Source organism: Hoplias malabaricus, chromosome 2 (genome assembly GCF_029633855.1).
Source record: "Hoplias malabaricus isolate fHopMal1 chromosome 2, fHopMal1.hap1, whole genome shotgun sequence".
NCBI classification, from domain to species: Eukaryota; Metazoa; Chordata; class Actinopteri; order Characiformes; family Erythrinidae; genus Hoplias; species Hoplias malabaricus.
In genome coordinates, this window is record NC_089801.1 from 77,425,670 (window position 1) to 77,443,293 (window position 17,624).

The 17,624-nt window shown below is 40.5% G+C and overlaps 1 protein-coding gene across 1 annotated transcript; it reads left to right on the forward strand.

The window, feature by feature from the left end:
* Nucleotides 1-1,493: 1,493 nt before the first annotated feature.
* On the forward strand, nt 1,494-12,873 carry hapstr1b (HUWE1 associated protein modifying stress responses b). The gene is made up of 4 exons (XM_066648756.1): nt 1,494-1,959; nt 4,024-4,104; nt 10,057-10,332; nt 11,513-12,873. The coding sequence occupies exons 1-4, from the start codon at nt 1,764-1,766 to the stop codon at nt 11,752-11,754; spliced, it is 795 nt and encodes a 264-aa protein (XP_066504853.1). The 5' UTR covers nt 1,494-1,763; the 3' UTR covers nt 11,755-12,873.
* The last annotated feature ends 4,751 nt before the right edge of the window (nt 12,874-17,624 follow it).

Here is a 17,624-nt window from a genome sequence, read left to right on the forward strand (position 1 = left end):
AATCTCTCATTTAAAACTGACATGATTATTCCACATTTTACATATTGCCTGAAAAGCTAGGCACAGTCTAACAAATCAATGCATATATTCTTACCATTTTAGATCAGAAACCAACAGCTTCCATAGCTGTCTCTTTTTAGATATATACAGACTTCTGAGCTGGAAAAACTCAGTAAAATATGTTAATCTAAATATAATACAAAGGTATTACACAACACAGCCCCTCTTACTCTAAAGATATTTATCTTGCAAAAACAAGTGCTCAGATTACTAGAGATTTCGTCAGAGGAGGCTGCAATATTCCCAGTCAAAGAAGTGTTTTTAGTCAGTCAGCATTTCTGGAACAGTATATAAAGAGTTATATTTACTGCCAGATTAACTTTTATCGTTTGTTTTAAAAGATGAACTGATATTGTGGTTTATTAACAATGAAATATATGTGAGCATAGAATCTGAATTTTTAATTGAATGTTGATTATTGAGTTATTCTGCTGCCTCCTTTTTTTTCCCTCCTGTGTCTGTGTTGTATTTTCAACACATGATCACTCAGATCTACTAATCAGATGTTCAACGGTCCGGCTAAAGCTCAAGTGTTATTGTACCTTCACAGTTGCTGCCCCAAGACAATGGAAAATCCTACCCTTCAACATAGGTGTGTACCATTGTATTCTTTAGCTTTCGAAGGCACTTAAATATCTGTGAGGGATTTTCCTTTTCTTGTTGTCATTCTGTTTTACAAAACTTCTCTGCTTAATTTTATTGTTTTCCTTAATATGTTGAATTTCATTTAGTTTTGTTTTACTCTTTTGCCAGTTTGCTTTTGTCCTCTGCAAATATTTGTGCTTTCTTTGTTACGCTGTAATCAATTTTATGCTCTACTATTCAGCTGCAAGTTTTTCTTTTCCTTTCCTTTCCATTTCTATCTAGATGTTTAATATCCTTCTATATTGTAAAGTACTTTGAGCAGCAGCAGTTTATTTTAAATGTGCTTTAAAAATGATATTACTTACTTACTGTGTTTTTTTAAAATACCGACTCTATGGAATATCACTGATATATTGTTTTGTTATTTTATACTTTTATGTCGTCGTTTTAAAAGCTGGCCAGGAGCTACAAAAGAAAATTAGCATTTAAGGCTAACTCTGGCTCATTTAAAATAACTGTCTGCTAATATGTCAAATATATGAATAAAATTTAAATTCAAATTAATGTATATATATATCAAACAAAATGTAAGTAAATAACTAAGCAAATAAATAAACAAAGAGTGCTGGCCACATTAGACCCCTGTAAACTATTTAAAAAGAGCACTAGCATGGGAGGTGCCAGCGTTGTTTTTCTGTGACGGAATAATGCACTTGGCGGCTATCCTCCAATCCGCGGGAAGGGTTTTCAGCCAAAACCACACCTCGTTGTGATGACAGCCAACGAAAGGTCCGTGACACGGGTTATGGGCGGGGCTCTCCGTCTCTCCAGCACGACTTTAGTTGTTTTCTGCGTCGCTTCATTATTTCGGCTCCTCCCTCTCTCAGTGTTGTTTGTGAGTGCGAGCCGGCGGAGAGAGGGCGGACGGACCGACGGACGATGGCAGTCGGAGCCTAAAGCCTCGAACAGCTGTCGGATGAGGCCGCGACGGAACAGTCGCTTCTGAAATCACACAAAAGACCGGAATATATACGCATAAATATACACGAATAAAACGCCGAGGAAGTTAAACTAGAGCCGAGGAGCGGTTTAAGCAAAGCCGAGGGCCGGTGTCCGCGATGGAGGAGAAGAAGGAGGAGAGTGAGGCGGAGATCCAGGAGCACGGCCCGGAGCATTGGTTCTCCAAATGGGAGCGGCAGTGCCTGGCCGAGGCCGAGCAGGACGAGCCGAGCGAGGAGGACGTGGAGCAGAGCCAGCAGAAACTCTGGCACCTTTTCCAGAACTCAGCCACGGCGGTGGCGCAGCTTTACAAAGGTCCGAGCCGGGACAAAGCGAGAACAAAAACAGAACCCTATACGTTCACATACACATTATATACATACACTGTGAAAAAATAACTACTTCGTGTGGTAGCAGTCAAGTAACGGGACTGGGGGCTTTTCGCCTCGAAGCTTTGCTTTGTTGTGACTAATGAGTCGAATAAAACAAGTTCAAGTGCTTGTTATCGCTTGAAATAGTTGTTTTAGGCTGAAAAGACGACTGCTTTTCACGGAGGAACGTTACGTTAATTAAAGTAAGGCGCTGGGGTAGCGCCTGCGTTAACGTTAGCTCGCCAACTGTTAACGCTAACGTTACATGTCAACGGCAAACAAAGGGCAGCGGCTAACTCGTTGCTTTTTTACTAACACGAACACAGCCTTAACAGAAAACAACCGTTGCTTTTTATTAACGAACACCTTTCACGGCCTGGAGTCTTTAAACTTATATATTTTAAGTTCTTTGCGCGTTACTCATGAAGGTCGGCTAATGAAGCTAGCGCTAGCTAAGTTAGCTCCGGCTGTCTGTTCGTACTAACACAGCGAAGGGTGACTGTGGTATTTTTGCCTCCCCGGCAGGGAAAACTTAACTCGAGAATCCACTTATTCGTGTGCGAACACACGTTAAAGACTGTAGAAGCGAACCTCACGCGATGAAGTGTTTTTACATTTAATAAGCGGCGTTATTATTTTTTTAAAAAGCAGAGCTTTCTTAGGTTGAAACAAAATGGCGAAGTCCAGGGAGGAGTTCCAGTGACTGAAAAGAAGTCGAGTTTTTTATAGGAAAACGAGGCTCTTTTCTATCCGACCCAGCCGTTTATTAGAGAAGCAGGGACACACTGTGAAATGTGTGGTTAATAAACCGATGTAAAAGACTAAAGTCGTGTCAAAGAAAGCGATGAAAAAGTGCTGAAACAAAATGGCGAAGGAAGGAAGGCAGGATTAGCCAGAGTTCTGCGGTTCGTTGTTGAGTTATTGTTGTTTATTTTATGGATTAGGTGTCTTTACACTCTCGAACGTGTTCTCATCTCCTTGGTGATTATGGCTAAGTTTTTATTTGGTCGGTAACCAGCCACTCCGGCTATGTTTTACCGTGGCTTATGTGTGGAGCTCAGACTCGCTGCGTGGAGCTGTTTAGTCTGTGCTTACATGGTGCAATCTTTCTGATAAACTAAACCTACTACTCCCAACAAAATGGCGTAACGTCGTCCTTACACAAACCACATTTTAGACCTCAAATTTTGTCGGTCTCAGTCAGGGCTCCAGAAGAACCCGCTTGAAGTGTCCCCCACACCTTTTGTTTCTTATACTTGGGGAACATTTATAGGCTGTAGCTCCATGTCCCGGCCTCAGGAGATGGTAGTGTAAGGCTTCAGTTGGTTGCCAGCGGTGTTTACTTGTCAACAATAGTACTGTATGTCCTCAATATGAGATAATATTACACCCTAAGGGGATACATAGTCCAGATATATTTGGTGTGTTCAAATGGGACCCATGTGCTTGTGAATGACAGGCATTAAAGACCCCCCCCCCACACCCCCAGTACCGAAAACCAAAAGTACTTGAACATGTCCATGTGGTGTCTTTTACGTGCTGTAAGAAATACAAACAAAACAAGTAGCCAAAGACATGGCTGAACAGCTGTGCTTTGTAACTGAAGTGTATCAAAAACGTCGCAAAGTGGATTCAGACAGGTTTCTTACATCACAAAACCTAAGGAACTGATCCCATCCATTTGTAGGCCAACAGTGGAGTGCTGGATGCAGAGCATTGGGGACTAACTGAATGTTTAAAAGTTTGTGTGTACTAATTGAAGGAAATGATGTATCTAAGGCACTTTTAAGACATTTTCTAGGTAAAATCTTATAAACACTTTTACACACAGAACGGAGTTGAATGGAGTATAGGAGGGGACGTTTTAAGCCAGTTGAAACCTAATTGTCCTCGTTTTAGCAGAGACAATTCTGGCTGTGTAAGCATTAAATGTCAGTGTCATGAATGTGGACGGGAAATGATGATGGTGATAATGACATTTCCTGTCCTTTCTTCTCCCTCCCCACAGATAGAGTTTGTCAGCAACAGGGGCTTTCTTTGTGGGTTCCTTTTCAAAATGCTGCTACAGCTGTCACCAACCTCTATAAAGGTGAGTTAAAACCCCTGGTGTTTGAGGGGTGCTGTTTGTTATGACATGACTCTGAGGTATGAAGGCCACACAATGCAGCACATGGTAAGGATAAAGGAGCCAGGGGAAAGATAGTAAGCATTGTGATTAATTTAGCAGTGGGTGACATGGCAAAAATATCGGACCAGTTTACGTTTAGGTGCATGTAATTATACTTTGACTTTTTTATTTATTTATTTTTAAAATTACGGTTTACATAGTGGACAGCATTCAATTTGGGGAATAATTGTTCTCTATTTAATACATGGGCAGTAGAACAAAGTTGACAAATTATTAGGTGTAGAAGTAAGTTTAAAGTGTTTTTGTCCAACATATATTTGTAATGTAAATATGTTTACAAAAAAGCACGGTATTTAAATAGTTAGCAACAAAACTTACACATACTTTTGGATTTAATGTTGTCCACAAGGACAGAACAAATCAATGCACACGTTTTGCAGCACTTTTTCCTGATGGAACTCATAGCGAATGCAGCGTCCATTAAAATTGTACTCCCTCTATTTTTAATCTACTAAAATTTTAGGTTATTTTTGTTGAATTAAATGACAGTTGTCATTTTTTTAAATACTGTGCAACAGTTAAAATAAAGTGACAAAAGGACATTACACAAAAATACGATTACACCTAATATTTTCTAAATTCACAATACAATTTCTATTCACAATACACATGGTAATATAGTTTTTTAGGATACGAATTATGAATTGAATACATTCTGATTTTATTTTAAAAGCCGTTTTGAGCCATTTGTCAACCCGCATTAATGAGAGTTGCAGGACATAGTTCTGAGGTGTGTTGTAGTTTCATGCAACATCTAAAAGTACGGTGTATAATAGGAATGCTATGACGACATCGGTGAAGTGCTGAGAGCTACTGGGGGAAACAAAGCCATGCTATAGTTGTGGTTAGCCTGTTGGACGATTCGCTGGATGTGAAATGTCTAGTGTAGAGATCAAGACTGGGCAGGAACTAGTGTTGCCAACTGTCCCATAAAATACGGAACCACTCGATATTTGGAGACGAAAAGATGCGTTCCGCTTTGAACCGATAAGGGTTCGTTTTGTTCCATATTTTTGAGGTCACACTGTAATGGAGACGGTTTGAGCCGGAGCGAGGGACGGATTCTCCTTGTCTCCGGAATAGGGAATGTGCTTCTTATTGGTCGCCACCTTTATTTAGCCAATCAGCAGGCAGCAGTGGAGTCACAGTTCTTTCTTTAGGGGGTTTTGTGAGCAGCAGGTTGGTGCTGAAAAACTGGGAATTTAAAGCTCTGCTTTTAGACAGAACTTATGTTAGCACCATGTCCCCTTTATTAATATGTGTTTTTATTTTTATATGAACATTTCTGGTACCAGTCATCCTTTCCAAGTATACTGTTGTGTTTGTATCTGCCTCTTTGAGCTCGTTTTCTCCATGTTGTATTGAAAATATATCATATATTGGAGCAAAAACAGCAATATTTATAGTATTGTGAAATTTGTGTGTCGTTTCACACCTTTGAGTTGAATATGCTGAAGAAACCTGCTCTCAGAGGGTTCGAAATGACACCAGGCTTTGTTGTAGGCCTTTATGAAAACCTAACTTTATTAGTGTCAACATCTTAATGACACAAAGTGCCACTTCTCAAACTAAATGTATGCCAGTGTCTTTAAACTGACATGTGATTACGTGATTTAGTCCAAAATGAGACATAATTTACATGCTAAAAGCCAGTGCTAGAGTTGATTTCATCATAGATCTTTATTTAGATACATAGTTACCATTCAACATTTTCATACTTGGTTTGTGTTTTAAAAAGCAAGGCAGCGACAAGAAATCTCATTCATTTAATAAAGTTAGTTGCAAAGATCGATTTCAGGCTGCGGCTGTGCAGGGGAAATTAATTTCACATGTGGAAATTTGCTGCAAGTTCAGTTTTGGAGCATATTGGCGCACATATGTGCCTTTACCTGTGGAGGCTTGAATTTGTATAACTGAAGTCTAGCTTCAAAATGGAGAAAATGCTCATAGTAAATAGTTGTAAGCACAACATTTTTATACAACATGTTCTGGTTCAATGGTTTTTGTTTTGTTTTTGTTTTATATTTTTTTAAAAACTTGTTAGTGATTGTTTGTGACTTGAAGCTCTAATGAGTGCTGTGCAAGGTTTTCAACAGCTGAGAATATGAGGAACTCTCACCTCTCCCTTTCATAGCCCCCTTTCCTCTGAAGCAGAAGTGAATATAGTTGTACTTACTATTTTCAATATTTCTTCATTCTCAGCACAGTATGCTAGCCAAGGCTAAGAAGCTACCTGACTTGTGTAGAAACGTTTGTGTATCTGGCTGCCCACTTTCCCACACAGCTTTCAAATAACACAGCCCAGTCAGTTTTTTTTGTGGGCTGCTTAAGTCAGAAAATCTTTGATTCAGCAAGTTCAGAGCTGCCATTAGAACCCCCTATCTGAGTATCTCCAGTCACAGCGCCCTAGTTTCTTATGTGTGAGTGCAAAAGTGGGGTGAAACGGGCACAGAAACCACAAAATTCAGAGATGCTGCTTGCTCGTTTCTCACAGCTGCGTGCTTGGTGGCGGGGCGAGCAGTTGCTCGTTCTCATTTAAACGAACAGCCACTCAAACGGGCCTTTTTATACAAAGCCGTATAGACGGCGGGGGAATGAATAGCTCTTGTGCTGCTTTGTCCTGGTGGTGTTTAGACCAAAACTTGTCACAAGTCTCATTAAGACCCAAGGGAATGATGTCTTTCCTGACTTGGCTTGCTGTGATTGAACTGTGTTTCTGTTTTCTGGGCAAAATTACGTCGGAGGAAGTTTACAGCAATTTTTCCAGCAATTGTGTTTAGATTGAATTAATATTTAACTAAGTCTTTAATATCCGTAAGACTAGGTAATATTTGGTCTTTTTGCTCCTGAGCTCTTCCTACAGTTGCAGAGAGTAATCCACATTTACAGAATTGGATTTGGGTGTGGACTGGGCGTGTTTTTTATTTTTTAAATATATCCTCCTCTGGAAATTACATTGTGCAGTTTCTGCAGTCCTTAGCCTAGAGTAGCATTGACAGAGGCACTATTCTCCCTAATACAGCTCATTGGAGCATCGCAGTGATTCTCAAGCCAATATTTTAAGGTGAAAGTAATACCTAGTGTTCTTTTAACGAAAAAGTAACATCGATATCAGGTTAGGGACAAAGTGTTATCTACCAGATGATCTCTGATATTCATTTTAAGACTGGAAAGCAATATTGTGGTTTGATGTGATCATAGTATATATGTATACAAACCCAAAGCACAGTTGCAGATGTTTTGCAATCCACAGCAGGAGAGCAGATCACATTTTTAGGCATATGTTAGTTGCAGCTGGTTCATGGTTCACAAGTTCAAGCCCTCTCATCTATATATTACCCAACACTACTGAACTATTCAGCAGAATAACTTCTAGGTTGTGAATCATTTTGTGTTATTCTTCCAAGTAAAAAAAGGCTTTGTCTTTGGCTTAATGATTAACTTTTGGCTTCATGATGTAACACTAGATTTTTTTTTTATTCCAAATCTAGTGTTACTGAGATTAATGTGGATCTTTTTGTGCCTTTGGTGTTCTTAGTTACTGTGCAGTTTAGGGCAGACCTGAGCCATGAATGAGTCCCTTAATCAGATGTCCTGGGTTTTACATTTAAAGAGAAACACAGGCTCTTTTTTTTTTTTTTGAAAGGTGAATTTATAAAAAGGTACATCTTGTATTCTTGTTTTTGTCTGTTAATCAGAGAAGGATTTCTTTACCCAAGTAGTCTGTGAAAGAAATCACTGGGTAGCATTTGGCCACATGCTCTGACATAAGAGAGTCTACAGGGTGGGGACTGGAATCAAAACCCAGCATTTTAACGGTGTTAAACTTGTTAACAACTTGGGGGAGGTGGGTTTATGTCAATGATGCAAGATTTCTAAATAAGCGGGATACCTTAGGCCCAAAATGAAGAACTGTCCCGTCACAGTTCCTTTGTACTGTTTTACAAGCATGACTTTTGATTAACTATTTAAATGTGTTAGTGAAATGAAAGCTATGTGAGGTATTTCATACCCTGAAGAAAGGTTTTATTTTCATCAAGATTTCTGAAACTTTTTCTAAGTTAAAAAACAAATGCATTTCATTTCATTGTAGACATGTGTTTTCAGTCACAGTTTTGTAATCCGTCAGCGTACTGTACAGAGAAAGGAAACGAGTGTTGCATGTTAAGGCAAAACGACTAAACAAATAATCTGCTCGTTTACCGCAGGTAACACATTTGCTGATTAATTTCAGGATTTATTGGACCCTGATAGAACTTGTGATATGAAAATAACCTGCTGTTGCTAACTTTCTTACTACATTCCTGAAATTAATTTGTCTGGCCAACTGGCAGGGTGCTTGCTTAAAAGCAAACAGTTGTAACAGAACAGGCACACTGCTAAGATTAAAAGGCATCTATAGATTTAAGAGGTTTCTTTGAGAAATGCATGATACAGATTAGTCAGTCGCAGGTCTTTGTTTTGGTCTGAGAGAGACAGGTATGGAAAGGTACGACAGCTTCAAAGCAGCAATCCATTCATTGGTTCATTCGTTAATTTTAATTAATCTGTTGGCATGTTTGCTGACTTCAGTTCAGACCTGTAGTGCATTTTATTTAATGTGCAGTGGAATGATGATTTAAGGTGGGTGAATGTGGCGTAGATACAGCTTAACTTAGCACGAATTTCGATGTCTGCTATTTACACTAATGCTAAATTGCTAAAGCTACAATGTGCTAATCTTAAAAGCTCACTCAAGTCTGGGCACTGGGAAACTCGCCTATTGGGGCCAGTGGACATTTCCAGCCGCCGGAGGCTCGGGTTCGTTTCTAGAGTCATGGTTCGTTGGTGGAGGCAAAAAATATTCAAATGCCCGGTTCGTATCTTGGAAAGTTCGTTAGTAGAGGTTCCACTGTATTATGAAATTCACATTCAGAGGTCATGGTTGTTTTAGCTATGAAGCTGTTGCTTTGTCCAGTCTTCACTTCATTAGTAAATATTAAAGGTAATGTCTACAATTTTGGAGAACTGCTGTTCTCTGTGGTGGTTTCATGTTCAGAAGCCCCAGGTCTTGTAAAGTGGAATGGTATGGTCTGAGGATAAAAATGATTGTTTGTTTGTTAGTGGTTGAAGTTTAACTTGATGATAAACTGTTTGTTCACCATTGATGTAAGTAATGAACCTGTAACAGCAAAAAATTACCCACCAATGGAGCATCTCTCTTCATGTTATTCAGTGTTCTAGTTCTCTGCTGTTTCTCTGCCATGAGCAGGGAGAGGTAGTTTGTGACACAAGGGTTTTATTGAACGTAAGAAAAAAATGTTTTTGATTACCATCGTGAATGTCGCCTTTGATTGCTAGACTTTTAACCTCGACTCTTTGGCTGTTAAGCTACGTTCACGTTGCAAATCTTTTGGCCTTAATGTGACACAGGTCTGAATTGTTGTTCTTTCTTCCCTCTTGTCTTCAGTGCTGTGTGGACATGTCAAACGTCATCTTTTTATATCAGATTTGTGGGCATGTGACATGAATGTGAATGGTCATCTCTCTTTTTATTTTTATTTTTTTGCCTGTACATGTGGCTAGTGCTGTCACCATTAGCCATCACATATGCTTCCTACATAGTGCCCTGCACAGGTGGTGATTACGCCATTCCCTGAATATAAATGGCTTTGTATTTAGACATATTGTGCTGTATTTTGGTGTAGAAGTCATTATTTAAGAACCTACATTGTGCCCTTCCACAGCCTCCAAACAAGGAACTCTCATAGCCAAATTTGATCTGAGCAAAAGATCTAAATTAATTAATGAGGCTTGTAATGTGAATGTAAATATACAAGCACATCATTCTGGTTCCTTCTTCTGTTGGAGCAGAGAGCGTGGAGGCCCACCAGAGAAGCTATGAGCTTGGCATTCAGATCGGCAATCAGAGGCGAAACAAAGACGTTCTGGCCTGGGTGAAAAAGAGGAGGCGGAACATACGTAGAGAAGACCTCATCAGCTTCCTCTGTGGCAAGGCCCCACCACCACGCAGCTCCAGGGCTCCACCTAGACTGGCAATGGTGTCGCCAAGCCGGCCCACATCCTCGGAAACGAGCTCGTCTGTGGAGACAGATCTGCAGCCTTTCAGGGAGGCCATCGCTCTGCATGGTGAGTTTGCTTTTAACAGTCTGCTATATTTTGTGTGGAGGAATTCAGGTAACACACGTGATATGAATGTCAGGACAAAGCAGGATGTAAATAAAGGGAAGTGCCTATGTATTTTGCAGCGCTGGAATTGGAGCTGAAAGATATGGGCAAAGTTTATATCACAATATATTTCGGTCAATACGACATGATTCTGATATCGATACGAATAATTAAAAAGCCACAGAAGAACTGAAAGTAGCATGATATCACCATCAAAGAAATATTAATATTTTTAAACTACCTTTAAAATTGAGTGTAATGAACTGATGGCAGCGCCCTGTAATGACCGTCAGTCAGTGACAAACACTGTAAACAATGTACAGTGGAAACTCTACTAACGAACTTTCCAAGATACGAACCGGGCATTTGATTATTTTTTTTACCTCCACCAACGAACCACGACTCTAGACACGAACCCATGCCTCCGCCGAGCCAGCGGCTGGAAATGGCCCCAATAGGCAAGTTTCCCAGCGCCCAGACTTGAGTGAGCTTTTAAGATTAGCACATTGTAGCTTTAGCAATTTAGCATTAGTGTAAATAGCAGACATCGAAATTCGTGCTAAGTTAAGCCGTATCTACGCTTCGTCTCCCCACATTCACCGCCTACTCTCCGTTATTCCACCCACCCCCCACCTCCCATTTCCCGAACTTTTCCACTTACGAACCGGGTCACGGAATGGATCAAGTTCGTAGGTAGCGGTTCCACTGTATATTGAAATATAGATTTTCAGATTTGTTGACCAATAGTTTGCAGCTGAACTGTAATGAAGGCATCTCTGGTAACTGGCTAGATGCTTATACACTTGCTTATGCCTCTGATTCATATCTATATCCTGCTGAAACTGGGCCAAACCTTAAAATTTATATTACAGCTGTGGATCACCAAATGGTGTTGCCATGGTCACAACATAAACACACTGAACACCCGTCAGTCGAGTTTTTGCTCACATATGAGGTTTGATCTAATCTCGCTTGTATTACAAAGTGTTTTGCTTACAGACACCACTTCCCTAACAGAGGAATTGTCACGTGTGACATGCGTTATGTATCTCCTCTCATTTTAGGTAGTAATGTTATGCATCAGATTTCTTCTGAAAGCCAAGTGCTGATGAATAAATAAATGGATGTGTGTGTGTTGCAGGCCTAAGCGGTGCCATGGCAAGTATCAGTATGCGCTCTGGCGCTCCGGGGTCCCCTACACACCTGAGTGCTAGCTCCGCTCCTGGGCGCCGCCGGAACGGTCTCCACGATGTGGACCTCAACACCTTCATCGCAGAGGAGATGGCGCTCCACCTGGACAATGGCAATCGGAAACGGAGCTCTGCCCAGTGCAATGATGTCATCACAGACTCTCCCACCCACAAACGCAATAGGATGATCTGAGCTCTTCTGAGAAAAATTACAAAAAAAAAAAAAAAAAAAGAAAACAAACTAGTTAAAATAAAGTAAACAAGAAAAATAAAAGTGAAAAAAAAAAAGCCACTCCTCAGTCATCCTCCCATCTTTACTCTGACCAGGAAACTATAAGCAGCCAATTTAAAAAGTGCTCGCGCCAGGCCAGTGCTTTTCTCTGATTGGTCTTACGAGCCCAGTGAGGTCACAGTGGGAGGTGGAGCTCAGCGCAGAGGCCGAAGTGCCCTTCCATACAATTGTCTACATATAACACACGCACATACGCGCACACGTTTCATTTACTCTGGTATTGTTTTTGTTTGTTTGTTTGTTTTTTTTCCTGGTTGAATGTCTTGAGTCCCTGATGTTGCATTAAGGCAGAACTGACACTTTACAGAGTGCAGGAAAAGGAATAATGACACTTTTATTTCTCTTTATTTTTATTATTTTTTTGTATGTGCGTGTTAAGGGCAGTGTGTTTAGGTTGTGTGAGTGTTGCTGTGAATGTGTGTGTGTTTGCACGTCTAACACTGAAATGTGTGTGATTGTGGATCTTACTTGTCTGTATATGTGAGTGAGAGAATCGCAAGTATTCTGACATTGTGTGTGAGAGTGTCTGTCTGTGTGTGTGTGTGTGTGTGTGTGTGTGTGTGTGTGTGGTACCTGCCTCTTCCAACAGCGCCTGTCACTGCCCCAGCTCTCAGCTACCACACTGCGGCTTAAAGAGCAACAAAGGCTTTTTTTTGTTTGTTTTAAATTTTAAAATATTATTTACTATGTTATTTTATTTGTATATTTTTTTGCCGTCTTTATTATTTTTGCTGCTCAAGAAGCAGGCACAAGTGCTTCGATAGCTGTACTTACTCTATTGAGCACGACCCTGAATCACTTATTATTTTTTTTTCTCCCCTCTGAACCTCCCTCACCCTCCCTATGCGTTCATTCTATCATCCCTATACTCTGTCTTTCCCTTTACCTCTTTCTCTCTTTCCTACCCCCCCCCCCCTCCCTCTCCCCAGCACCTTCGTCTCCAGTGTAACATTATGTAATGTAAATAACTGTAGGTGCTGACATAGACTTGTGGTACATATTGTAAAAAAGAGCTGTGCAGAGACCATTGAATTGTTAATGTACAATAATGATTCTTGCATTAAAGAAATCAAGCTTTTAACTACCTCTTCTTCTGGGCGTAATGTTAGACCAGGCACTTACTGACTCTTCCTCGCTTTGGAGACACATGTCCTGCTCAAAAATCTGCATTATTTAACACATTTCTCTGTGTTTAGTAATGGGGAGGAGGAGGGGGGGGGTGTACTGTTGACTCAAAACACACTTAAAATAGAAGCCAATGAGCAGATGATGATGCAGCTGTCCACTGACTTTTGTTTAGCGTTAACATCTGGTTGTGGGCTTTTTTTAATTATTATTTATTTATTTATTTATTTTTATTTCTTGGGTAAAGTACATGGAAATGAGTTGGAAAATATTGTCTTTGTTCGCCATCCAATTTGCTACAGTCATGGCAAATGGTAATGGAAAGTCTCTCTATTTTGTCAGTTATAATGTATTCAATACACTCTTTACTAATTCACAAATGGAGTCCACCTTAAAGATTTGCTGTCACGAGTAAAAGTCATTTTTGTCACGGTAATGGCTTTAAAACACAGTGTACTTGTGCCATCGGAGCCCACAGTGTTGACTCATTCTTTAGAGCAGAGTGCTTGTACTTTGCTTTGGACTGCAGTTTTTAAAAGTTGTGGAACAGATAGCTGTGAAGGTTGATGGTATGTTGTCTTGTGTTTCAAGAACCACTGAAATGTTAATCAGTGGTTAAGCATTTTGTAGCATTCTTTGGGCGTCAAACACCTGTTCTCTAACTGACTTCAGGATGGCTTCTGCGGTCAGAGCTTTAAATATTGACTGCATCCTGTTTCTTTACCTGTACAGGAGGTCCTCCGGTTACGTCAGTCCAGAGTTACGATGTTTCGTGGTTACGACACATCTCCCATTTACTGTACAAAGCCTTGTTTCGACTTAAGTGGTTTTGCGTCGTAAACTTCGTGTTTGGGGTGCGCGGCGGAACAATACACGGTTACGCGGCTCGGGACCGAGGAGGATAGGATAAGTGCTTACAGTATGTTATTTACGTACAGTGTGTACGTATGTTCCGACTTAACGATGCGACGTAAACGGATCAACGTCGTAAGTCGTGGACCCCCTGTATTTGATTTAGCCTATTGTTTTGATGCTGGTTTATTTGACTCAATTGAGGTGGTTGTTGTTGTTATGGATATTTTCATCATTTTCCAGACTTTACAAGCATTCTTGCTTTTACAGTTTTAGACTGAAATAGCTAATTAGCTGTTAATATATTATGTTTCCTTTTAAATGTGTCTGTATTTGTTTGAACTTTTTCATTTAAGGGCTGTAGTGGGTGAATGGAAATGAGTCTCAAACTTTACATTTAGCAGCGTTAATTAGAGTTTGGTCATTTTTAAAAGCATTATTCAAGAACTGCTTCATAGGGAGCATCCTGCTAAACTCACTGAAGCAAATTAGAGTCTTTAAGGCTGTTGAACTTTACAGCTCCGCCCGAGGAAGAAAGTGTTAATTGGCTGCTACTTCGTGTTAAATGTGTTGCTGTGGGGTCCTAAAATCCCTTAGTTATTTTGGACTGTTGTGCTCTTTTTAAGTGTATATAAGTATCTCTTGGTATTTTAAAAAAGAAATTTTAAAAACCTAAACTGAAGTTTTCTTAATCGTCCTTTTGGTCAGTTTTGATGGAGAAGATACTGACTGACGTTTTAAGGTCATCAGACTTCCTCTTTCTGGTTGGTTGGTTGTGCTAGACGTTACATCATCCATTTCAGGACAACAAATCAGATTGCAGCAGAAGGGTAAAAAAAAAAGCTCAGATAAATATGGAACGCTATACAGTACGATTATTAATAAGACTTCTCCAGTCCTTCGCTGCCCACTGATTACTTTTAGAATTGACAGGATGTTTTTTGTATTTGTTCTTCATGTACATTCCTTTTCACCACTCAAATCACTTATTTTTGATTTGCTAAGGAAACAAATCCCATACAGAGCACTATACTGTACGAGTTAATGCATGTTTACAGCATATTTGCCAAATTTAAATTAGAAAATTAAAATGACAATTACTTTATGGTTGTTGAAGGTAATATGTAATGCAATTTGGAATCCTACCCCTGATCATTCATTCATTCATTGTCTGTAACCACTCATCCAGTTCAGGTTTGTGGTGGAACCGGAGCCTACCCGGAATCACAGGGCGCAAGGCAGGAACACACCCTGGAGGGGGCGCCAGTCCTTCACAGGGCGACACACACTGACACGCTCACACCTGCGGACACTTTTGGATTGACGACTCTCAAGTAATCGACAAAGCAGAGGGGTGTTTCAGGTTAGTCACTTAAATTTAGCGTCAAGTTAATGTGTCCAGTATAGAAGGATTCCTATTGGATAATCCTCATATTTGGGCTTAAGTGGTCTGGCTGACTGTGAAGCTCTGCTTTATTGATTGATTTAAAGGTGCAGTAGGCAAATGTCTCTCATAATAATTGCCTTTAGAATACCTAACATGAGCACCATCTTGAGGACATGCTTCAGAAAACACTTTGCGCCAACCGTGCTCCAGTTAACTTTTACAGCACTATTCTGAAATCAAGTGTGTGTGGGGGGTGGTTTCCTACCTGCTTTCAAATGTTACATAGTGCAGTTGCTCTTGTGCTGAGCCTGGAGTAGCAAAGACAGAGGCTCTGTTCTCCCTATTACAGGTCAGTGGGACATCATAATGGTTTTGAAACTGTAATTGTAAGACAAAAAATGCTACACAGTGTTGCTTTAATACGCTGTGTGCTGTTCAGGATTTGGATGTCTGACCTCTGGCTGTAGGTAGGTGAAACTGCCCAGAGAACCTTAAAGCCCTAAGTGAGAGTCATCTAAAGCCAGAGACATACTTGCTGTTTGGCCATCTGTTCTTCACGTACTCGCCTATATGCTACGCTTATAATTGTAGCTTCCACTAGAGGGCAGACCAGAGAAGGACGTGGGTAATCACAGACTTGGCTTTGACAGCCATTCTTCAAACCTTTCTTCGCCTTCACTGCCCCCTACTTGTTGTGTATGTACTGCACTCTGAGGACAACCGACACACGGACCAAATTTACTCACAGAGGCTAGCCTAGCTGAAGTGTTCCTACTGAAAAATTGGCTCTGCATTATCTTTAGTGTTACATTTGTTGATCCCAAGACCCCAACTGTGTTCTTAAAGGGGACATGTCTGTGATATGTTCAAATAACCACAAGGAACAAACACCACAGCAGCCATGTCCCCCATCTAAACAGCCCAGTGCCCGTTTCTTTAAATGAGTATGAGCCACAGCTAAATGCAACACGAGAGCCCTGTTATGCTCTGTTTAACCTCGTCTTTGCGCGCTCCCATAAACGTGGCCTCAGAGCTGTGATTGGAGAAACTCAGACGAGGGGGTGGGACAACTCTAAAGTCTCTCCACTCTCCGTAGGAAGCAGTGCCAAATCAGAAAGACGCATCTGATCCCAGGTTCACAGATTTGAATGATCATATTCCACCATGCCCTGTGAAGGACTGGCGCCCCCTCCCGGGTGTATTCCCGCCTTGCGCCCAATGATTCCAGGTAGGCTCTGGACCCATGTTTAGTATGAGCAAATGAATGTGCTTCATAATACGTGTCATAATACATCAGATTTGAGGTATGGTCTGTAACGTGGAGAGCTAAAGGAGACACAGCACGGGGAACACAGGACCTTGGGAACATAGGTAAAACAAATACAGAGCGACTGTTTCAGGATTGTGACAGGTTCAGTTCCTGTTCAGCGCTTTCTTCTGTTTTTAGCCTTTGCTGTCACCATAGATTTACGAAATACGGTTTCAAACGGTACATGGTTTGATTTGAAGTGAAGTGCCTTTTTATGGTCTGAAATTAAATATCTGGCAAACATGTTTTCTCCAATGACAGAGTAACTGTACACTGTTATTTATATATATATATATATTGTGAAATAAAGCCACTGAAATTGAGATAAATAAATTATTCCTTATACTAATATTATAAAGTGCTAGAAAATAAAACCCCAGCTCCAGTCCTGGAGCTCCCCTTTGGCTAGTTTGTTTTTTACCCTGCTTTAAGACTCCAGATTGAGCTCAGGAAGGGACTGACAAACAGCTGATATATGAGGAATGTGTTAAATGTAGGTAAACACAAATCTGGGAGATTAAACATAATAATCCAATTTAAACTTCTTTGAAGGGAATAACTTTGAAACAAGTGATGATAGGAACCAGACCTCACAAGTCATTTGAGGATCATTTATGTTTACGGGTGTAATATAAATACAGACTGTACTATTGAATTTGCTTAATTTATAAATAGGAAACTATTTAATCTTTATATATTGTAAACTGTTAATGAACTTTACAAGTATCAGTCAAGTATGTACGGTTTTATTCAGACAAACAAGATTTAGATACGTTCATTCATTGTCTGTAACCCTTATCCAGTTTAGGGTCGCGGTGGATCTGGAGCCTACCCTGAGAACACACCCTGGAGGGGGTGCCAATCCTTCACAGGGCAACACACACTCACACGTTCATTCACACCTACGGACACTTTTGAGTCTCCAATCCACCTACCAACGTGTGTTTTTGGACCGTGGGAGGAAACCTGAGCACCCGGAGGAAACCCACGCAGACACAGGGAGAACACACCACACTCCTTACAGACAGTCACCCGGAGGAAACCCACGCAGACACAGGGAGAACACACCACACTCCTCACAGACAGTCACCCGGAGGA

Bases quoted from the DNA above. Each gene is read 5' to 3' on its own strand.
- hapstr1b (XM_066648756.1), top strand. From the start codon at position 1,764: ATGGAGGAGAAGAAGGAGGAGAGTGAGGCGGAGATCCAGGAGCACGGC. The intron at 1,960-4,023 runs GTCCGAGCCGGG...CCCTCCCCACAG, and splicing joins GGTGGCGCAGCTTTACAAAG to ATAGAGTTTGTCAGCAACAG. The intron at 10,333-11,512 runs GTGAGTTTGCTT...TGTGTGTTGCAG, and splicing joins GGAGGCCATCGCTCTGCATG to GCCTAAGCGGTGCCATGGCA.